At 38.4% G+C, this 25548-nt stretch overlaps 1 protein-coding gene across 1 annotated transcript in view; it reads right to left on the bottom strand.

Annotated features, from left to right (window-relative positions):
* Positions 1–25548, bottom strand: part of LOC136858625 (centrosomal protein of 120 kDa) — a 453009-nt gene that overhangs the window by 115009 nt on the left and 312452 nt on the right. The window contains exon 10 of the mRNA XM_068228779.1: positions 11983–12165. Coding sequence (XP_068084880.1) covers positions 11983–12165 — 183 coding nt within the window. The remainder of the gene's footprint in view (positions 1–11982; positions 12166–25548) is intronic.

The following is a 25548-nucleotide window of genomic DNA, read 5'->3' as shown; positions in this document are numbered from 1 at the left end:
CTCAAGCCATTCTTAAGTGAAATGCACTTTTAGCAAACAGTGCCACGCATAGCCCATTTTAATTCGCCTGCGAAACGATATGATTGGCTAACTTTAGGAGTTGATATAATGACAACGGTGGGAGATAATGATTATTTTTTTAAATGCATTTATCAGCATGACCAACCCTCTAACGTTTATATATCCAGTTCATGTTGTTTCCGTCCGACTCGTTGGCTGAATGGTCAGCATACTGGCCTTCTGTTTAGAGGGCCCCGGGTTCGATTCCCAGCCGGGTCGGGAATTTTAACCTTCATTGGTTAATTCCAGTGGCCCGGGGGCTGGGTGTTTGTGCTGTCCCCAACATCCCTGCAACTCGCACACCACACATAACACTATCCTCCACCACAATAACACGCAGTTACCTACATATGGCAGATGCCGCCCACCTTCATCGGAGAGTCTGCCTTACAAGGGCTGCACTCGGCTAGAAATAGCCACACAAAATTATTATTATTATTATTATTATTATTATTATTATTATTATTATTATTATTATTATTATTATTATGTTGTTTCCAACCACCCTCTGCTTTGAGAATTCATGATTTCTCGTGTTGATAGTTCAATTTTGTATTTATTTTCTTTATTTTTATGTTAATAAACTTTAGATAAATAGAGTCATTCTGTTTCATTTAGTAGAATAGCACTAGTTAGGAACTTTATGTACCTCATCAAGATGTGGTGGTCAGTGGATGTAGAGTAGGTTTTGCCCTACAAGTGGCCACGGCTAGTCCATGGTCTGACAGCTCAGCATTCCGTCCAAACAACCGAACAGAGGAGGGGTAGCCACGGCTCTACCGTGGCTCTACGCCTCTGCATTTGGGAGACTCAGAGAGGCTGGTCTCCACCATTGGCTGTCCTGAGAATGGTTTTCCATGGTTTCCCATTCTATTGCACAAAGGTGAATGCCGAGACAGTTCCTAGTATAGGCCACGACTGCCAACCCGCTCAACTTCTCCGATCATCTCCTTCACCGTTACAAATCCCATGGCCTGAGAGACAGCATTACCGTCTAGGAGGCCCGCCATTCCTTCAGCGGCAGAATGAAAAGTTTTGTAGATAGATAGCAGTGGTGAAGCTATTAGTTAAAGAATGGATAGGCAGGAAATCTTACCTTAAAGAGTCTTGTAGAGTAGTTCCAAACGTTGAGTTTGATGATGATGATGCTTGTTGTTTAAAGGGGCCTAACATCGAAGGTCATCGGCCCAACGTTGAGTTTACTTGGTTGCAAAATGGTCAATCACATGGTCCTTCAGTACTTGATCACTCATCAATTCCAATTCCTTCACAAGCATTTTCTTGATAGAAAGGGTACTAAAACTGCTGAGTCTATCACTGTTCATTGTATTATGCAAGTATGTTTTTATCCTCTTCAGAGTGCTCATACTTCTTTCAGAGGAAGAGGTAGTCACAGGGGTCCCGGGTTCGATTCCCGGCAGGGTTGGGAATTTTAACCATAATTGGTTAATTTTGTAGGCACGGGGGCTGGGTATATGTGTCGTCTTCATCATCATTTCATCCTCATCAAGACGCGCAGGTCGCCGACGGTCGTCAAATCAAAAAACCTGCACCTGGCGAGCTGAACTTGTCCTCAGACACTCCCCACACTAAAAGTCATACGCCATTTCATTTCATTTTCAGTGTAACAGTTTACGAGGGGAGAAATGTTTTTCTTTATCAGAATAAATGTTAATCAATTCATTTTCCAATCTTTCTCTATTAAAAAGGGGTAAATGTTCATAAGACTGTTCGGTTTAATATAAGGGAAGCTCTTTTTTGCAAACTATGAAGTGAGTTGGATCCAACAACTCAATAAACTGGATGCACACAAGTATGAAGGATGAGTTTTCCACTTAATCAATACTTTATTTTACATAGTGTCAATATTATTTACATAAAAGGACAGTACCAGTTTCAACCTGTAAATAGGTCATCTTCAGCTATTGAAGAACCTGCTTAATAGCGACTGTACAGAATAAATACTACTAAAATTAAAATTAAACAAGAATGCCATTAAAATAAACATGAATGCCACTATTCTAAAAATTACTTAACATTAAGATATATACATATGGTACAGTTTTGGGGGTTAGAGGGCTTTTACCCTGGCCCCATGATTTCTACATATTTCAAAAAATATATTTGCTGAGGTTGAAATTGGATACAATTCTTAGAGTTTTTCAAGAATCACTGATATTCTGGTGTCAAGTTCGAATATCTATGTTAAATGCCAACACTATGGCCAACGGTTTTATGAGATGTTTCAAAGTTCATTGTTGGGCCGCAAATATGCGGGGACGTCTTGAATAAGAGGTTCAGTAACCTGTTTACAGATACGTAGCTTATTCTCAGTCTATATCAACACTGAAAAACATGTTAGTAAATGCCACTATTCCAAAAAATACTTAACGTTAAAATATATACATATGGTAGGCTACAGTTTTGGGGTTAAAGGGCTTTGATCCTGGCCCCATGATTTGTACATATTTCAAATATTATATTTGTTGAGGTTAAAATTGGATACAGTTCTTAGAGTTTATGAAGAATCACTGACATTCTGGTGTCAGACTCGGATATCTAATGTTAAATATCAATACTATGTCCAACAGTCTTATGAGATGATTCAAAGTGCATTATTGGGCTGCAAATATGAGATATGAGATGTGAAATATGAGATGATCTTGAATGTACTGTTCCTGTTTTCAAAGAAGATCTAACAATTCCAGGCAATTGCCCTTGTTGATTGAGTCTTCCCCTTCAAAATGACCTTGAAATCCAAGCTCCTGTTTCCCAAGAAAACACACAATGACAACAAGTCTCTCAACAAGTCGATTTTGTTTCACAACTTCATTATGTTTAACGGCTTGAATTCTTGCACTTTCGGATAAAGAATGTTTTAGCCTCCCGTGCCCAAGTAAATGGAATCTCTCTTCATTCTGAATATGTTTATTTGAATTTTGAGGCTTCTCTGCTTTTCTAAGAAATTTTGTTTTTGTAACAATTACTCTATTTAAAGTCCATTCCTTTTCACCACCAAACAAAACACATGTATAACAGGCTGTTAATCACGAATATCATGTATACCAAGAAAATTGAAACTTTCTCACTACTTTACCGTCAAAAATACTTAATATCTATATTAGGCTTACATCTTTTGTTTTTGGCTTAACATTTCTCTTCGTAAGTCCAAGATGAGAACGGTTTACATTTTAAAGAGTTCAAAAGACTCATTATGTTCCTGAAGGGGCCTACTTCACTCATTATTTTGATGCTAGTTTCAAGATGATGTCAGTCTTGTTTTACACAACTAACAGTCTATGTGTGAACTGTCACAAATAAAGCCAATGATGCACTGATTGCCTACTAATTCCAAAGAATAACACACAATCAACAATATGGTACTTCATTGTCACCTTCGCGCGGGAAATTTCTACACTCTCATATAGCAGAGGACGCATGCCTCCCTGGAGTCTATAGACCTTGCAAAGAGAGGAGCGCGGGCGGTAACCTATCTTTCCTGGACCACCCCGCTCCAATCCCAGAGCTGACGGAAGGGAAACAAAACAAAAAGTCAGAACACGTAGTCTGCTGTTGCTACCTACCGGGGTGATCAGCAAAGCACATCATCTGCTGTCATCATGTAGCACATGTCAAATAGAGATTATTGTTGATTTAACACAATAACAACAGCAGATAAATTTTTTACGATATTTTCTGTTTAATCGTATTTCTGAGAGAGGCATTGCCTCAAATGACTCCAAATAGTTTCGCCACTGACAGATAGATAAGAGATATGTGGCAGATGATTCATTCCTGAGAAGAAAGAATTAGATGAGTATTCAAGCGGTGCCGGGACATTCAAGAAATCATCACCTACTCATGCATAAAGGGAAGAGTATTTTATACTGGATGAATAAGAATTCACTGTCCCATTTTATAATGAAAAATGAAAATCCACAACCTGTTTCCAGTTTCAACCTGATCGGGAATGGAATGAATGAAGCACCATCTAGCAGCAAGGACAGGAACTGTGCCGGCTGCCAAAGCCTGTCACACTCCTCTGGGGTAGTGATTAATGACTGACAGATAAAATGATATTGGAGTGTGTAGCTGGAATGAAAGATGACATGGAAAACCGGAGTTCCTGGAGAAAAATTTATCCCACCTCTGTTTTGTCCAGCACAAATCTCACTTAGAGTGACCAGGATTTGAACCATGGAGGCTGATCCATTTTATAATACGTATTTAAAATTTGTCATTTTAGGATCTTGATGTGTTTATATTTGGACTTGTTGACCAATATTTCAAAATGTTGGTTAAAAATTATTATTTCTGTCTAGTTTTAATACCAGTATGTTGTTTTAACTCTGTATAGATTATTTAGATGGAGAAGGCCCTAATAAGAAGCACGGTGCTTTCTTCAGCATCTATCCGTAGTTGTACATTTGATGTGCCACTTCATATCACACTAATTTTGTAAGTTTCCTCAAAGTCAGGAGTTTTTGAAAACACTGGATTTTAATGTCCACTTTAGTTTTGATGAGATCAGCTTACCCCATATTCTTTAAAACTATGAGCATGGACTATTTAAAAAGGTGTCACTTCCCTGTACAGGTGTGATAGATTCTCACAAAAATAATCACAGTTCTGTCAATTTTTGTTCTAGAATTAAACAATTTTATATATATTCTAGCAAAACTGGTCTATCAAATGAAATCCATCAACAGTCATATCACAGCTAGCTGATCGCACATTCTTACCAAACATTGTCACTAGGAAGCACCACTAATTACTAACAAAAGACAAAGAAATCTATTGACGTAAAAAGAATGCAACAACATGGGAAAGTAACAACTGAATCAATAGAACGACTAGCTTTTGTGCAGCTGAATTTGAAAGTTTGCCGTAACAGTAGCACAAAGGTGCACAGAGTGTGGTAGTAATATTACTACCACCGGATGCACAGTTTTAAGTTCACAAATTGTACTATTTCGGTGTCAGATATTTTACAGTTTCTGAATTGTTTTTGATAAATCTAACCAAATCAAACCCCATGCCACTACAGCCCTTGAAGGGTCTTGGCCTACCAAGCGACCGCTGCTCAGCCCGAAGGCCTGCAGATTACGAGGTGTCGTGTGGTCAGCACGACAAACCCTCTTGGCCGTTATTCTTGGCTTTTTAGACTGGGGTCACTATCTCACCGTCAGATAGCTCCTCAATTCTAATCACATAGGCTGAGTGGACTTCGAACCAGCCCTCAGGTCCAGGTAAAAATCCCTGACCTGGCTGGGAATCGAACCCGGGGCCTCCGGGTAAGAGGCAGGCACGCTACCCTTACATCACAACACAAATCATTTTTCACACACTACTTATTCGACAAGGATTTTGCAATATCAATGGAGGCAGCACTTTCTGAATTATGAGAATCTAGCACTTTCTTGATGACTTCACAGTACTTCAAGTAGTATTCCCCAAAGCTTCCAACCACATTCTCCATTTGGTCAGTATTAGTCACAGTAGCAAAGGTATTCCCAGACAAGCCTACATTACTTTCAGAATCTGAATTCTGCTTGAAGTTTTCAGAAAAATTTCCTTTCCACTGGAACTTGATTGATCCACCTTAGGGAAACTTACTCAGAATGTAAACTCAAAAGTTTTCCAGTCTGCCAAACACACAGTTTCAATATAAAAATTATACTATAACATACTTGTAAAAGAACACATTATTAAACAAGGAATACAGTAAAATACACACTATTAAACAAAGGAACATCATCAGATTCTGTCAAGAAACATTCAATATTTGGAAATATTTATGTTTATTTATGTCCAACATCTATGAATTTCAAAAATTTGGAACTTATCTTAATGAAGCCTTGCTTTGTCACCACTCCAGCATACAATGCGAGGAGTTCGAAAAACCATTGCTCTTTCGCTGTCTCGAATCCAAACGGCTGTCAGTCCGCTGTCCCTCCATTACGTCATGTCCCGCAACCTGGTGAGGTCAACATGCTGTATTTCTCCTACAGGTGCTTTACCTTTAGTGTTCCCTTAGTATTTTCAACGCTATTTTTATTATTATTATTGTTTCTCATATTTCATTCTTTAAAATCTATGCTAGGGTTCTTAATGAGCATTTAATGGTCTGCCTATTGTACAGTTTTTTTTTTAAAATTTGTAAGATGTTTAGTGATAAAAGATAATCTATTTAAAGATCGTCTCAAGTGGTGAAGATGGTGCATAAATTTCAGAGAATTTACTGCAGATAAGAATATCCTAACCCACATTTCAGACCTTTAAGTCAGAGATTACCTTCTGTGGGATTCATTAAGTGCTAATGCATAAAGCGTAATATGTTGTTCAGATGTTAATGAAGTAAAATGTTTCTTCAAAAGACTTGTGAACAAATTTGGAGACTTTGCAGGTAGGGCTATTTTTAATCAATAATAGGTCTAATGGGAATGCCATTTTTATGGGATTTTGGCAAAACTCTTCTTCAATCAATCACGATTGATCAGCATTTAGGGCAGTCGCCCAGCTGGCAGATTTGCTATCTGTTGTTTTTCTAGCCTTTTCTTAAATGACTGCATAGAAATTGGAAATTTACTGAACATCTCCCTTGGTAAGATATTCCAATCCCTAACTCCCCTTCCTATAAACGAATATTTGCCCCAATTTGTCCTTTTGAATTCCAACTTTATTTTCATATTGTGACCTTTCCTACTTTCAAAGACACCACTCAAACTTATTTGTCTACTGATGTCATTCCATGCCATCTCTCCACTGACAGCTTGGAACATACCACTTATCTTTCTAAAAGAATGTTTTTTTTTTTTGAGAGTCCACCTTTTCAATACATTATGTTTTTATTGATTTATGTAAAAAGCTTCATTATTGTTATGTCTTAAGTGGGACATGTTTTGCCTAATTTTTATACATCTTCAGCTGCTGTTCCTTACTGTACCAGGAATGCCTACAGCCTGGCACATTGTATATGTAATTCATAATTTATGTACGAGTTGATAGCTCTAGCATTTGGAGTCAGCGTGCCGAGCGAACATTCGAGACTCGGCTGCTTGGTATGGGAGTGAGAGAGACAGCGCTACGTAACAGGCAGAGAACCGGCTGGGTGACGTAATCGCCACGTGCTGCAGACTCCCCCGCCTAGAATGTACTTGAAGGATTTTGATATCTACTAAACGCCATTAACTACAAAAATATGGAGTACACCAGTGTGAAGTTCATATTTGAAAAGTAAAGTAGCCAAAATTTGAAGGAAATCCACCTACTAGTTTCCAAGATATTAAGGTGGAAAAGAAACACACTTTTTTCGCTTGAAGCAGAGAGCCAGCCAGCTTTCAGTAAATAAGAGCATCGCCTTGAGGAGTACAGGCAGTTGCAAACAACAACTCGACCATGTCGGATGGTACTGTTGTCGTGTCGCGTTATGCGAAGTTGTTTGTTAGAGTTATGAGATTTATGCCGTACTAAAACACTTAGAAAAATTCGGCTTGTACTAAGACGATACTTATAAATTGTCTGCTGTGTTGCGGACTTGTAAAAATTCGGTGTGCATTAAGTTGAACTCTGTTATTCTCAAATACAGCGTTACGGACTTGGAAAAGACTGCATGTGATGATTTGAACTCCATTATTATCGGTGCATCTCCGAACTTGTTAAAATTTCTGCGTGTGTTTAACATTGAACTGTGACTTCTCATAACTTAGAGTATTTTGATAATCAGAAACTCAGTAATTATCATAGCTGAATGGGAATAATCTTCTCAGATATGACCAGTGTTTGAACAGTGATAGCAAACAACTGAGTAAACCTTAAGGACATTTTATGTCATTTTTAGGAAATACTGGCTTAAGTGAAGTTAAATAACATTGAAAACTTCCTTAAGTTGTGCTTCGAACCCGATGCAATGAGTTCTGAATGTCAAGAACATTATATTCTAGTGTAAATATCTTGCATAATATGAACTGTGTCTTTAAAAATTCATGTTATTTAAGAAGTGTGAATATTTAAAAACTGTGGATACTTCGAACTGTGACATGTGTTTCAAACGCTTCAGACTGTGCTTTAATTCATTTTAAAAGTCATAACTATTTCTAATAGTGAGCATTACTTTGATGTTAGATAACGGACTGTGTTTCAAAGTGCACAATACAAACTGTGATTCAAAATTCACGTGATTCTAAGTGCAATTATGAATGCTATTTATTCTTGACTTGCGAATATTCAATTACCAGACAGTGCTACATTTTAACACTCACGATCCAGTGTCAATTGAACTTTCTCGTATGTCCACAACATTATACGACACTAGAAATCTTGACCGAGTGTTAAGCCTCATATCAACTCAACACCTGACTCGACGTGGAACATAGTACGACGTTGGAGATGGTACGTGGTTCGACAAGGGATGTAATACGTGGTACAGCGAGGGATATGGAACGTGGTACGACGTTGGAGATAGTACTTGGTTCGACGTGGTGCTGACAACACGGATGGAGTTCCAGTTGCTAATCGTGGAGCCGCATTCACCAGTTCCAGCCTACAAAAACTCTCAGGTGATAAGAGTGCATTTAGCATTTTAAGCTGGTAAAAGAAAGTGATTACTTTAAAAACCATTGCACTAGACAATCATTGACTTACTGAAGAGGCACCTTTTCAAATCATTCTTTTAAATTGCTACGTTAACCACAAATTACAAGTGCCAATTGATGAAAGTTCATTTTTGTGTGATAATTAATTTAATAATTTAAACAGACTTTAGGCATTGATTTAAAAAGACTGTAGGTTTCATATGGGAGTTATTTATGAAAACAAGTGTTAATTTTTGAACATTCTTAAAGACTTATGAAACCACATTCAACTTATGAATTTCATGAAGGAATAAGTTTATTTTTCAACTTTATTTATATCAGAGTTTTCTGAATTTCAATTTTGGGTTGACTATACATGAAAGAATATATTTTCAAGTCATTTTCTCAGTTTTAAATGCGAGATAAGAAGAAGGTTATTTTTGTGCCTAGATTTCTGAATAAATTTTATTAGCAAAATAACATCTATTATTTCGCCCTGCAAACTCCTTTCTCTGTACCGGCTCCTAACAATCGTTCACTACCTGAGACCTTTCCCATGCTCAATAGCCCAACAACTTTTCCTGGTACATTACCTAAGATCAAAATAGCCAGGATCCAGGGTTTTGTTTAATAATAGAATACTTAAAATGGTTAAGCTGACATGAATTGTTTTAACTAAAAAATATTTCTATGTGTATTATATGTTCTATAGAAATATCCGGCTGATGTGAATTGTTATGACTAGTGAATTGTATTTACATGTACTATATATAAAAACATTTAGCTTGCATACAATTGCTCTGTCTAAAAAGGGTGAGTTTACAATTATTGTACATTTAACAAAAACAATTGTTATGCTTTAAAAACTTGTGATGACATTGGTTGGTTTGAGTAATTTAGTCTTTAATATCCAATGTGCGTGTTCTCATGGTTTATTTGGGTTATTTAGTCCTTAATATTCGATGTGCGTGCTCTCACTGGAATCTTCATGGATTGAGTGTCATCTTGGGAATAAAATTTGGTAGCGTTTTCATAAGATATTGCGTGATACGTTGTCTGAATGTTGCTTTATGGTGATTAAAATTATGTAATATCTTGCTGCCTTTCACTGTGTGGGTTTGAAGAGGGGACTTCTCAAGATCGTTGTGACAATTTGTTGTGGTCTTGTTTCTTATTAGGGTTGATATTGGTGGACTGAGAGTCTGTAACGAAAATAATGTGTCCTAGTAGTGAAGTATGTGTGAACTGAAGTAAAAAATGGGGATGTTATGCAGGCTCTTACTCACCCCCTCCCCTCTCTTGCGACTGGCTTGCTCTTGTGACACCTTCTGTCCGACTGGTGATGGCTAATTCCCTGCGCCTTGTGTTGTATCTGTGTGTGTGTGTTACGTGGAGGGGTGTGGGTTGGGGGATGAGATATTGGCTGTTTTCGGAGGAGGGTTTCTTTTCTGTGGGCGGAGCTTTTATGTATGGACATTTGTTGATGTTGGAACATGTTTTCTTTTCTTTTTAATATTTTTAATAACTGTGAGATTTGAACGTATTTTTAGGATTTTTAGTCTCTATAACGTCATTTAAAATGTGGTTTCTGTTGAAAAACTGGTCTATAAAAATGTAGATGTTTTCATATTAGTTCATTAATTTGCCTTTTTGCTTGTTCTCTTTAGTATAGTTAAATCTTGATCCACGGTCATGTAGGCATGTCCATTTTCTTTCATATGTACACTCATTGCAGAGAATTTATGATGTTTGTTTGCATTATATTGTTCTAAGTATCTCGTTGAGATACTTTGTCCTGTTTGTCCTATGTATGAGAGAGAGAGAGAGACAGAGAGAGACGAAGGAGTATACTTGGACACTTCTAACTTTATTCATTAATCGAGTTGCTTCACTTACTCAGCTTATTCTAATTCTATTCTAAATTTTCTCTGTAATATACAGAGACATAAACCTATTTGGCAACTCAACCTGCATCTTCAGGAAGTTTCACTTGAATTAAATGTCCATTTTAACTCAAATATTACATCAGAACATTCTACTCAGCCCAGTGTTGGACTATCAATCAACAGTTTTTAATTGGGCATTCACGGGGTCTATTGAAAAACCTTTTATTTTAACACTGTATCGTCTCTGAAGACATTACATTATAACTACAAATACATTTTTTAACATACTGGTAAGTAGGCCTGTGTACGTGTATGTTTTAATTGTGCATTTGATGGAGTTATGTATAACTTTAAAAATTTTGAATGTGTTATTTGTTGCAGCAGTTCATCAGGAATGCCATGAATCTTACCGTACCGTATTTTTTGTATTAGGCTGAAAATGTCTCTCAAATAGAGATGAAACAATTTCCTTTCCCAAAAAAAAAAAAAAAAGTATTGTAACGTAGGAGTTTACACAAACACTCTTTGAACTTGCTCTTTTCAGCAGTGGAGCGTATGATGAAACTCATACCTTCGAGTTTCGACTCGATCGAAGTGTTGCCGCATTCAAGATGGCAGTGAAAGTCATTGTCTCATACGTGGCCGAGTTTAGCCTTCAAATAATCCACGCTCAAAGAGTATGACCAGAAAACAATATTTAATAACTGACTGATCCGAAATATAAGGCTTCAGCTAACATTTGTTTCAGAAAGAGTGTGATCTTCAACAATACACTGATACTCTTATGGGCACCATTGATAATGTTTTCATATTTGATATCTGCTGTTTTACACATTTTAATATGCTGTTTTTATTTTAAAAATTTCCAGAAGAAAAGGTTGTCGTATTTATTCTTTCATCTTTTTTATGCCTTTTGATACTCTTATCTCATCTTTAGAAATGGTTGATAGCCTATATTGGGCTCATCAGTTGGTAAATAGCACACCTACCAAGACGCATGGCTAGTGCATATCAGATACCTTATATCTTTCACTGTACCCATACATACACAAAGTAAAGTGCATGCATGTTGAAAAAACATATCTAGTGTTTCCATATCCCTATTAGATAGTTTTTGGTCATGTATTCAGTACTATGTTTTCTCACTTAATAGGTTCTCTTTCCTTGTCCCCTGCAGAAATTTCTTAATTACTGTACATTATTCTAGATAGGCTTGGCGTCAGGAAAGGCATCTGGTCATAAAAGTGAGCTTAATTCACATTAGTGCCAACCCTATATAGTTGGGTAAAGGTCTGGAAGAAGGAGATGATATATAAGGTGCAATAATCACAGAGAAGATAGGATACGAAGCACATGAAAAACTAAATCAAACCAGTTTGTGAACAGGTGATTAAGCTATAGAAAACAGTATAGTATGTTACTTCTAAGCAATCAACAACGTCTGATGGTAACAACCACCTTACCTCACGTTCCTTATGAGCAAGATCTTGACTTTTAGCTTTGAGCTCCTCAGTTGTCCTATTCAGTGACTCTGTAAGCTTGCTGCAATGTTCAATGTTGTTCTTCAATACAGACTCGGATTCCTTCTGTTGCCTTTCCCATTCTGCAGTAAGAGCATCTAAATGCACAATTTCTTTCTTCTTCAGCTGTTGATGATAAAAATGTTACAAACATAAGGATGTTTAAAAGAAACAACTGGATCGGTAGACGATATACAGGGATTTGATATTCCTTAGTCTAAAGTTATTCATTTGATATACTAGTTAGCACCCAACTGAAAGGCTCAGACAGTTCCTACCAAGAAATCGACAAACCAAGGAGTTGATTAAAGTGATCCAATGTGAAGAAGGAGGAGAAGAAGAAGAAGACGAATAAGAAGAAGAAGAAGAAGAAGAAGAAGAAGAAGAAGAAGAAGAAGAAGAAGAAGTTAGCACCCAACAGTAAATATCACAGAATAAATTTTTCTTTGCGTTTGCCTGGTGTGAAAATGGGAATCCATAGAAAACCATCTTAAGGGTTGCCGATGGTGGGATTCGAAATAAAAGCTCAGAGGTACACAACTTGAATCGCATGGCCAATTTGCTCTATGAAGGTTTGAAAACAAAAAGGGCAGAAATCTCAGGAGGATGCAATCATTCTCCATTATTTACTTCTCTACAGGTGCTCACAGTAGCAAAGGAGATGAATATTGACTACAGCAGAAATTACGTGATAGTAAAATAGAAAGGAAGCCATTAATATGAGTTATACAAGAAATTCCACAGAATTGTTCAGAGACTCACAAGAGAATATGGGTGGTAACCACAGGTTCCCGTTCAACCTTTTATGTTCAAATTTCTAAACCTATTATTGTAAGGTTATCACAAACTGTCTTTTACGATTTCACAGTCTCTCTTTATTGATACTTCCAGCACTAATCATATTTATGAATATGATTCATAAATCTAAACAACAACCAATCAGCAGAAATAGTAAAAAAGGTAGCTGATAAGCTACTGTAATTAATGGAAATGCTGTTTTCAAATATTCAGTAAAAACACATTAACTATATCATACAGGTATCAGAAATCCTTTGTAGCAGGATATGTAGAGGTATTTGAGAGAGTACAATAACATGTAACATTTTTGAAGTGCTTCAGAGATATCAATTACAGCAAATTCTGTTCATCCAGACCTCGATACTCGGATATCCGGACTCTTTTATGAAGTTAATATTTCTACAACAAATTCACTGTTAGAATAGTATTTTAATTCCCCATTACATTGATTTTACTAACCTGGGTTTCTTTAAACTCAATCATTTAAATTTTGTATTTTTGTCTGAAGACATGTCAATTTCTTATATTTGTATTTATCACCAATCACTCAGTCATTTCATTCACTGTTGAGTAAATTAAAAAAACTATTATGTATGTTCTTGTTACTATTAACAAGGATGAGAAGATCCACCTATTTAATACTGTATATACTGTACAGATTCCACACTTTCCACCTTGCAGTTATTATGTCGTGACTTCCCTTTTACCTTGTTACATGTGGAAGTTACGAATTTACTTGTGGTACCAATCGACACCGTGGTGGATCACTGGCGGCTGGAGTGTCAATGGCGGTCCACCGCTGTCATTTGTGTTGTCATTTGTTCTTGGTCTGTTGTGCCACAATGCTGTATGACAAATACTTTGGGATGAAACATTTCCATTAGTTTCCAAGATAAGCTTGTACAAAATATATCTGATATCTATAATGATATATGGTCTGGAAGCAGCAACACTTACTGGATCAACAAAGAGTCGTCTTCAGGCAACAGAAATGAAACTCCTCCATTCTTGTCTGCAAAAGACAAAAATGGATAAAATAAGGAATGTGGATATCCGACGGCACCCTGGAGCGGAAAGAAGACTGTTGGAGACCCTAGAACTGAAGAGACTACAATGAAAGGAATAGATCCCCACAGGACTCCTCAAGCATACTTCGACCACAGTGTTCCTGGGAAGAGACCCGGAGGAAAACCTCGTGATGTTTGAGAGAAGCAGATTTTCCAAGACCTTGACATTAGAGGTATAAAACTGGTATCACATATATGAACAACATCTGTGGATGGATAGGACAAACTGGAGGAGGCTCGTAAACAACTGCACCAGGGTTGCTGGAGTGAAAAAATGATGATGATGATGATGATGATGATGTGAAGCCTCTATCGCTCTGGCGGCAATATGCTGGCCTCTCACCATTGGGTTTTGTGGTTCAAATCCCAGTCATTCCATGTGAGATTTGTGCTGGACAAAGCAGAGGCGGAACAGATTTTCTATGGGTACTCCGGTTTCCCTTGTCATCTTTCATTCCAGTGACACTCTCCAATATCATTTCATCTGCCAGTCATTAGTCATTGCCCCAGAGGAGTGCGACAGGCTTTGGCAGCCGGCACAATTCCTATCCTTGCCGCTAGGTGGGGGGCTTCATTCATTCCATCCCTGACCCAGTCGAATGACTGGAAACAGGTTGTGGATTTTCATTTTCATGATGATGATGATGATGATGATGATGATGATATTAAAGGCTATGGGTTGGGGTATAGTGCCATATCTGAAATACTTATTTGATTACAGTTTACATGAAGGAGCTATAGCAAATAAATGGTGAGTTGCAATAGTAGCCCCAGTGTACAAGGGAAAAGGGGATAAACATAAAGCGGATAATGACAAGTCAGTCAGATTGACATGTGCTGTTCGTAAGCTCTGGCATAACATTCTTTCTGATTATATTAGACACGTTTACGAATTTATTTACTTTTTACAATTTGCTTGCTTAAAATGTTCCAAGTTTGGTAAATTTGCGAAGCAGGATGCTACCTTACTTACATATAGTCCAAGTGAGGATCTCTCCTCTAACGGGTGTCAGATTGGTGAGACAAAGCTGGAACAGGTAGATATTTTAAAGTATTTAGAATGTGTGTTTTTCCAGGATGGTAATATAGTAAGTGAGATCGAATCAAGGTGCGGTAAAGCTAATGCAGTGAGCTCGCAGTTGCGATGAACAGTATTCTGTAAGAAGGAAGTCAGCTCCCAGATGAAACTATCTTTACATGGGTCTATTTTCAGACCAGCTTTGCTTTACGGGAGTGAAAGCTGGGTGGACTCAGGATATCTTATTCACAAGTTAGAAGTAACAGATATGAAAGTAGCAAGAATGATTGCTCATACAAATGGGAGGGAACAATTGCAGGAGGGTACTCGGAATGAGGAGATAAAGGCTAAGTTAGTAATGAACTCGATGGATGAAGCTGTACGCATAAACCGGCTTCGGTGGTAGGGTCAGGTAAGGCGAATAGAGGAGGATAGGTTACCTAGGAAAATAATGGACTCTGTTATGGAGGGTAAGAGAAATAGAGAGAGACCAAGATGATGATGGTTAGACTCAGTTTCTAACATTAATGATAAAAGGTATAGAACTATAGTAATTGCCATGTAAGGAAATACCCCAGAAAGTAAATATCGCTGCCCGATGCTCTTCTTTTCTCTTTTTTGTAATGGCTGATCACTGCTGCCAACCTGCCTGGTTACATATTAAAATCATCAGACATAACCATAACAAACTAACCTCAATGTAAACACCGATAATGAATGTTTCCCTACCCTAGTAAATGATAAAAGATAAGATGAAATAAATCAAGATAATTATGAATATCTCCTCAATGAGGAATTAAGGAAATAAACACACTTTCTCACTTAAATTATCTGTCTTTATTTTGATATACAGTAGGCGTACTATAACTATATTCTTGAAAAGAGGGGCGTGTTAAACGATGCAATTTATTTAATAAGTCTTTGCAGTGTGATTTTCGAAAGTTCCAGATATCCAATGACTTCCCTTTCTTTTGCGCGAATATTTCCTTCTCTCTTCAATACCGGTAACCAGTAAGGAGAGAGATTATTGGGCATATTTTCAGCCTGCAGGCTGGTTATATCTTCAAGCTTATCAGGAAACATATAGGAATACTAATGTGCCAAGCTCCGTGAACGGAATTTAGGTCAGTTTTCAAGTTCACTGCGGATTTGAAAATAATAATGTTATAAGTTCTACTGCCAAAATTTCGTCCCGCAAGAGTTATTTCATGTACCGGTAGATCTAGACATGAGACTGACGTATTTGAGCACTTTCATCATTTCACACAAACTATGTTATTAAATGCATTATCCGAACATGCCACAATCCTACTTACCTGGTATTAGCCAAATAGATTTACAATCCCACAGAAAAAGAAAATATGCTTTAAATATTCTCGCAAATGTATCACTAGTGACTTTAACGGCGATGCGGTGGCAACACGCACTTCACGCTAGAGCAGTGATTGAACGTTGCCAACGTGCCAGATTAACGGTAAATGTAAGACGTCGTATCGGCAAGCAGGGTCCCTAAACTGTATGGTTACCAACACTGAAAAAGACCCAACAGCAAGAAAAGTAACCATAAATCAATATCTTAATATTACAGGGGAGAAAGGGTAAGGTTGCACCCTTAGGGTACGTCCTTACACGGAGAGGACTATAAATGAGGCCACAGCACTAATTGCAAATAGAGGATTGTGATGACGTTTAGTAAATTCACAGAGGCTTGCAGACTGAACGTTGAAAGGCATAATGGTCTATAATGACGATGTATGTATGTATGTATGTATGTATGTATGTTTACAATTTGCTTTATGTTCCACCGACATAGATATGACTCAGCTAAGATCCCCGTGGTCGCCCAACCACACTCCCAAGTACAGAGCCCGTGGGCCTCTTTTAATCGCTTCTTAAGACAGCAGAGGATACCGTGAGTGTTATTCTAACATCCCCACCCACAGGGGAAGCACGATTATGAGCAATTGCAAGGGGATAAAGACAATGTTGTGAGATAAAATAATAATGTTATTTGGTTTACATCCCACTAACTACTTTTACTGCTTTCAGAAAGGCCAAGTTGCTGGAATTTAGTCCCACAGGAGTTATTTTATGTGGCAGTAAATTTACCAACACGAGGCTCACATATTTGAGCACCTTCATATACCAATGGACCAAGTTGGAGTCAGAAGGCCAGCACTTCAACCATCTGAGCCACTCAGCCCGCATGTTGTGAGATGGACAGTAGACAATGGTATGATGGTAAATGGGATGAAAAGTCAAGTTGTAAGTTTCACCAAGAGGAAAAGTCCTCTCAGTTTTTAATTACTGGGTTGATGGGGTGAAAGTACCTACGTGTTAATGTAAGGAATGATCTTCATTGGAGTAATCATATAGACAAGGTTGTTAAGAAAGGTTAAAGATCTCTTCACATGGTTATGAGAGTATTTAGGGGCTGTAGTAAGGATGTAAAGGAGAGGGTGTATACTGTAAGTCTCTGGTAAGACCCCAATTAGAGTATGGTTCCAATGTATTGGACCCCCAAATTACTTGATATGAGAACTAGAAAAGATCCAAAGGAAAGCAGCATGATTTGTTCTGGGTGATTTCCTACAAAAGAGTAGTGTTAGGAAAATGAATTTTTAAGATGAGAAGAGTGACATTTTAATAATAGTGAATGCTATTTTAGATAATAAAACTGAGGTAATTGAAGGAATAGGTCCAATAGGGGACTGCCTGCAGGGGTGAAGTACAGTGGGGACTTCGAGGGCCCTGGGACCGCTACGGTAGCTGTGAAGGCCCTTCAGGAACTCTGAAAAGTGGTGGCAAAAGGGGGCTCTGGTTAAGACGCAGCAAGTCGTTCTGCTACTTAGGTTCCACAATGGGTTTAAAAAAAAAAAAAAGTAAATAAATGCAATGTAAATTTTAATCTTATACCTTACTCCTTGTGGGTGGGGTTAACTTCCAATAAGTAACCAGGGGAACCTGACCCCTACAGAGCGCGTCCCCAGGTGGCGGATAGGGGGCCCCTACAGTATGTAGGGCTGGTTGAAATAACCAATACAACCCGCGGACCAACAGGTAGCCCAATTCCTGGGAGTTTTAAAATACTGGGACACCCTCTCTCCAGGGGTCATAAATATGGAGGGCCCTTGCCCTGGGTTAAGGGTGAAGACCTCAACGGCATCTACGGCGGAGAAGATGGACTTCGGTACGGCGGAGATGGCGGAAGAGACAACCCATCCTTGTGGGGTGTACAGATGGAACCTACTGCCTTGTAGGACGAGGAAGGCATCCTCAAAGGCTAAGGGAGTAAACGCTGAAAGAAAATCCTCTTATGCGTTAGGCCTAACAAGTCAGCAGGAGAGTAATGAGTACAGTTGCTTTCAATAAGAAAAAGAGCCTCGGAAAGAATATTATAGACCGGACTGACACGTCCTCTCAGACAATTGTAAAGTATGATGACCGTAAGGCTGATGATATACAATGTTCTGAAAGGAAACCCCAAATAAAAAAGAGACCCAAATACCGAATTGGAACTATGAACATTCTATCATTAAATGGAAAGTTAGAAGAACTCCTAGACATGATGGATAGAAGAAAAATATCAATATTGGGATTAAGTGAGACCAAATGGAAAGGGATTGGAAGTAAGACACTTCGTGGAGGTTATAAATTATACTGGAGTGGACAGGAGAAGGTAGCGAAAAATGGTGTTGGATTCTTAATTAACGAAAGGACTGGTGCTACAGGTGAAGTTATCTGCAAAAGTGATAGAATCATTAAAATGTTCATGAAACTGGAGAACACTAAGTACACCATCATACAAGCGTATGCCCCGCAGACAGGCTGCAGTGAGGAAGACAAAGAGAAATTTCGGCAAGACCTGGAAGATACAGTTAATGAGGAAAATGTTATTATTATTGGAGATATAAATGCACAAGTTGGGGTAGACAGACTTGGGTACGAGAACATCACTGGTCCACATGGATTTGGACAAAGGAACCCAGAAGGAGAACAACTATTAGATCTGTGCAGAAGAAATGATCTTATAATCAAAAATACATTCTTCAAAAAAAGAGACAGTCACAGAATAACAAGGTACAGTTGGGATGGCCAGTATAGAACATTGATTGACTACGTAATCACAAATAAAGATGGTGGCAGGTACATCACAGATGTAAAGGTCATCCCTGGTGAAAGCATGGACAGTGACCACAGATTGTTGATAGTAGACTTCAAACATAAGGCAAATGAAACGCAGAAACTTATTATGAAAAAACCAAGGGGTAAAACTTGGAAGTTGCAAGAAGTCCAAATAAAGGAAGAATACAAACTAAGGATTCAACAGAGTTTGCCGAAGTGTGAAGTAACCAGCGTTAATGAAGAATGGAAGGCCTTCAAAGACACCTTTGTGGGAGAAGCCAAAAACCTATGTGGAGTTACAAGTTCTATCAAAAGAAAAACGGAGACACCATGGTGGAATGATAGAGTGAAAACAGCGGTGAAAGAAAGAAACCAAATAAAGAAGGCACTGGACAAGGAAAAACAAAAACAGGGACAAGAACGAAATGAACAAGAAATACAAAGACTTCAAGGAGTATACAGGAACAAGAAACTTGCTGTAAAGAACATTGTAAGGGAAGAAAAAGAGGAATGGAATGAGTTTGCAGACAAACTGGAAGAGGACAGTAGAGGAAATATAAAATTGCTATACAGAGTAGTGAAAAACAAGCGAAGGGATCAAGAGACCATAAAAGCAATAGAACGTGATGATGGAACTCTGGCACAAGACGAGGGAGAAATTAAACAAGAACTCAAGATCTATTTCGAAAAGCTGCTGAATGGAGATACAGAAAACATAACAACGGATAGAGGAGAGCCAAGTCGAGGAACCACAACTGAACCACCAATTACATGGCTTGAGGTTGAAAATGCGCTCAAGAGCATGAAGAAAGGAAAGGCAGTGGGCATAGATGAACTAAGTGCAGATATGCTGAAAGCAGCGGGAGTTCCAGGAATCCAATGGCTCTATAGACTGCTCAACAAGATATGGGAGGAAAATACTATTCCTGAGGACTGGAAGATGGGCATCATTGTACCTCTGTTCAAGAAAGGAAGCCGACGAAAATGTATTAATTACCGTGGTATCACACTACTGTCTCATGTCCTGAAAATATTGGAAAAAATAATAGAGACCAGAATCAGAGATATTGTTGAACCAATTTTGGAAGAAGAGCAGTATGGTTTCAGACCAGGAAGGTCAACTACAGACCTTATATTTGCAATCAGGATGCTAATGGAAAAATACTGGGAGAAGAACAAGCCTTTATTTCTAATATTTTTGGACATTGAGAAAGCATACGATAGTGTACCAAGGGAAATAATTTGGCAATGCATGAAAGAACTTCAAGTGCGAGACAGCCTCATAGACAAAGTGAAAATGTTGTATAGTGGGAACAGAAGCTGTATTCAAGTAGGATGTGATTTGTCGGACTGGTTTGAAACAAAGAGAGGAGTGCAGCAGGGCAGCTCACTGTCACCACTTCTATTTATTATTGTAATGGATGTAGTAATGAAATCTATTAAAAGGAAAGAACATGGAGATATCAAAGCCTTCACATTTGCAGATCATGTTGCGATCTGGAGTGACTCAGAAGAGGAATTGGGAGAGAGAATACAAAGCTGGAATGAGGAGTTTAAGAAATATGGTTTAAACATCAGCAAGACCAAGACGGTGGTGATGAAAGTGTATGGGGAAGGAGCAGAACCAATAGTCATGTTAAATGAAGCTCAACTGGACAGCGTTCCAGTTTTCAAATACTTGGGTAGCGTTATATCAAATGACAATCTGGCAAAACATGAGGTGAACAATCGAATCAATAAGGCAACACAATTTTACCACCAGGTAAGACACCTGCTGTGGGATGAGCAAATACCCATGAAAACAAAATGACATTGTACAAGTCCTATTATACACCAATTCTTACATACAGTCTCGAAACCACAACGCTAACCAATAGAGATAATTCCAAACTTCAGGCAGCTGAAATGAAATTCCTACGCACTATGATCCAGAAAACCAGGAATGAGAAAATTAGAGAAGAAGTAGGAATAGATGATTGTCTCCTTGATAAGATTCAGATATCAAGACTGGAGTGGTTTGGTCACATGAAGAGGATGCCAGTAAACAGAACTGCAAGGAAGGAATTTGACAGAAAGGTAGAAAGAAGACGACCCGTGGGAAGGCCACGAAGGAAATGGATAGATTTAGTTAAGAGCGATGTACTGCTGAGAGGTCATGATTGGGACAAGTTGGTGGAGGAAGAATGGTACAAGGACAGGATGAGATGGAGGAGGGTCATATACCACACCCGGGAAACTGGAGATGGTTTAGGATGATGATGATGATGATGATGACCAGTTGCATAGTATTATTTGAAGTAATTCCACATACTGTATATGAGTTGACTATGTTTGTAAGTATAGGAGATATTATAAGTAGAATTTTGTAAACAATATAAATTTATTAAGGATGATCTGTTTGTTTAATAGAAAAAAATTGTTAGTATAAATTATATATTATTGTATTCTAGAAAAAAATTTTTCTTCTCTTGTTAATTTAAAATTTAGTGCTTGACAATAATGTATTTTGGTGAACCATTTGCCACCGAGGTAGACACTTCATTTGCAAATAAAGAGATTTTGATTTGATTTGATTAATAGTATGATGTATCAGATGAAGATGATCTATTTTGAAACTAGTCCTGTAATGTATTTTTTTAAACATAAAAACATATGAATATTTAATTTTCATGACCGCATTGTAATCGAAACCGACTTTCAACCTATTAGGTCGTGTTACGTACATTTAGTACGTGTTGAAGAGATGTTAAGTACAGAACAAATATGGCCAACTGGACACCAGTGGGATCCGATTGTTAGAAACTGAGTCTAACCATCGTCATCTTTGTCTCTGTATATTTCTCTTACCCTCCATAACAGAGTCCATTATTTTCCTAGGTAACCTATCCTCCTCTATTCCCCTCACATGACCCCACCACCAAAGCCAGTTTATGTATACAGCTTCATCCATCAAGTTCATTCCTATTACTCCTATTCCTCCTCATTCCGTGTACCCTCCTGGCATTGTTCACACATGTTTGTACGAGGATCCCTGTTGTGGGTTCGGATCCAACTGGTGTCCGGTTGGCCATTTTTGTTCTGTACTTAACATCTCTTCAACACGTACTAAATGTATGTAACACGACCTAATAGGTTGAAAGTTGGCTTCGAATAAAAACATATCTTTATAGGCGTAGGGATGTGGCGACCCCACCGCCCAGTGGGTAACCACTTCAATTAGCCTCCCGAGTATTGGCGGGTAAACCATAAACCTTACTGATATGAGGAAATGCATGTCAGGCACCGACCAGCTAGTGCATAACAAAATATTTACGCAGAGATCCATGATAGGCGTGGCAAGCCAGTTGTAGCACATTAACATCGCTTTCAACAATCAAACGAGCCTCGGATCGAATATAAAACCAATACCAAAAGTGACAAAGCCTTTCTGCAGATTTGTCAGGTATGAAAACCAAAATGGCTCCGATGATAGACAAATCTGTTCAAAGAAAAATATAAGAATTGGGGCTATTAATGTAGTATCCATAGAAAAGGATGTAGGAATTCAAGAAATCACATGGATAATGACAGAAACATACCAATAATGGGACTAAGTGAAATAAGAAAAAAAGGGAGTTGTAGTAAGATGCTGGAGAGGGGATATAAAATGTGGTGGTCAGAAAGAGACAAAAGAAGAAATGGTGTTGCAATAATAGTGGCTAAAGAACTGGCCAACAAAATACTCAATGTAGATTATGTTTGCGACAGAATAATTAAAGTTCAGTTCATGAAGGAAAGAAATATCCTTGATATAATTCAGGTTTATGCTCCTCATATAAGTTGTGAAATAGATGAAAAGGAAGAGTTTATCACTAAACTGGAGGATGCTGTAACATCTAACAAGACTGTGATTTTAGGAGACTTAAGTGTTAGAGTTGGGAATGATAGAGGAGGATATGAAACAGTTTATAGGAAGCCACGGAGAAGATCACAGAAATGATAAAGGGGAGATGTTATTAGACATGTGTCTGAGAAATAAATGGATCATTGGTAATGGATGGTATAAGAACAGGGATAGTCACAAGATTACTAGATACAGTTGGAAATTGCAACAGAAATCCATAACTGATTATATAATTATAACGCAGGGCCTCTGAGGGTGCATGCACTGTGCTCGGTGCAAAAGACAACTTCGCTTGGTTGACCAGAGTGCAGATCCCCACACCTGTCTCGCTCGCTCTCCCTGTCTCCCTCTTCTTCAACTTGCTCTGTAGCACTCCAAACCCGAGCCAAGTTGAGCCAAGCTTAGTCGAGTAGCCCAGAGACAAAGCGTTGATCCGAGCCGAGCCGAGCGGAACCGATGCACTGTGCACAGGAACTTTGTGCCGCTGTATGCACACGTGAAATTTTGGGCATTTGAGAGGCCCTGTTATAATGGAAGAAATCAGAAGATGCTTAACAGATGAGAAAGTGATACCAAGCACTCATCTTGACGGTGGTTACACACTATTGGTGGGGACATTGTTGAAATTCAGAAGGGGTAAATACGGGAGGCAAAAATCAAATTCTGGAAACTAAAAGAAATCCAAGAGGTATACAAGGAAGAGATTAAAACTCACCTTCCTAAAGATGAGAGGAAGAATGTTGAGGAAGAATGGAAAAGTTTCAAACAGGCTTTAGTCAAAGCAGCAGAAGCAACTTGTGGAAGGACATCAACAAAGTCAAACACAAAGAAACTCCATGGTGGAATGAGAGAATTTGCAGATGCAGTCAAGAAGAAGAATGATGCGTGGAATGAATGGTTCAGAAACAGAATGGAACGCAATAGAGACAAATGGAAACGACTAAGCAGAGCAGCAAGGAAAATGATAACATTGGCTAAAAAGATGTCCTGGGAAAAATTTACGGAGATAGAAGAGAATTATAAGAACGACAAGAAAATATTATACCGCATATTAGGTAACAGAAGAAAGCAAAAAGAAAATATATCAAAAGTCATCAACAAAGACAGAAAACCTGTATGGGAAGAACTAGTTTTGAAAGTATGGAAACAATACTTCCAAAATCTATATGAAGGACAAAATGAAACAAATGAAGCCAAGGAAATAGATGAAGATAAAATAAATATCACCATTACAGTGGAAGGGATGAATAAACAATCACATGAAATAGGAAGAGAAGATCTACAAATGTCGGATGCGGAAAAAGTTGTATTAGAAATGAAAAATGGCAAAGCTCCTGGAATAGAAATTAAATCACAGTACAACGGAAGTACGATTTGTTACTTAGGTGTGAATTTCATGAATGAACTTAAACTGGATCCACAAGTCATACCTGATAAGACGCGAAACAAGATTGATACCCTTGTTAGCTCACCATTGCTGCAATCTGACCAGAAATTTTCAATTTTAAATAGTTCAATATCAGCTACTCCGATTTACCCACTTGAAGTTACTCCCCCAAACAAGATACCTCAAACTTTTCTATCAGATGCAGATAAAATATTAAAGAATGGAACTAAATAATTATTACAACTACCAGCAGACGTTTCGGATCACATGGTGTTCACCGAAAGGAAGTATAGAGGCCTCGGTTTGTTTCGCGCCACTTGGGAAGCCAAACTACAGCATATTAACATCTGTAATAAATTATCACTTGCAAATAATGGCTACATTAACGCAACTAGAAACTTGGAGCAAGAACATACAATTTGTTTGCAAGATCTAGGCATAGAAATGAATGATCAAGTTATGTCCAAAAGTAGCCATCTTCCCAATGTAATGAAGGTCCGACAGATACTACGAGACAGAGAAGTTCAGTTATGGACGAAGTTGCCACACAAAGGAAAGGGCGTTGGACTCTTGCAGGAATACACGCCAGGGAACAAATGGATAAGAGACCACCGAGGCTTATCCTGTGCAGAATGGAGAAAAGCCATCAAGATGACAGCGAATGTGTGCACCGTTCGCTCCGTGCTGAGAAGGTCCCAGGAAACACCCTCTGTCGGTGTTGACACAGAGAGCACGAAACTCTTGCCCATGTCCTCGGAGCCTGTCCTCACGGGGAGGTATTGAGAAATTCCTGCCATCATACAATACAACACATGATTGCGACCTCGCTGAGGGATCACGGTTTCGCGATGCACGAAGAGGTCTCTGGCCTAGCTACCGACGGGAGTAGCAGGCGTATTGACATGATAGCCTTTCAACCAGCTAGCAAGCAAGGACTAATCTTAGATCCCACAATACGCTTTGAGTCGCACGTTGGCCAGGCCGAAGAGGTGGACACTGAAAAGAAGTCAATTTACCAGCCAACTGTAAACTACTATAAAGATAAATATCACCTAGACAATATTTCCGTCCATGGACTCATGATCGGAGCTCGAAGCACAATCCCTACATTTCTTGTACAGCTATGGGATTCTCTCGGTCTCAACTTGACACGACTTCATGGCATCGCTATCGCCGCAATACGAGGTTCAGTGACCATACTCCGCAATCATCTATATAACATTTGAAGAAC

The sequence above is a fragment of the Anabrus simplex genome, chromosome 1 (assembly GCF_040414725.1).
Source record: "Anabrus simplex isolate iqAnaSimp1 chromosome 1, ASM4041472v1, whole genome shotgun sequence".
Lineage (NCBI taxonomy): Eukaryota > Metazoa > Arthropoda > Insecta > Orthoptera > Tettigoniidae > Anabrus > Anabrus simplex.
This window is presented reverse-complemented; position numbering and strand designations above follow the sequence as displayed.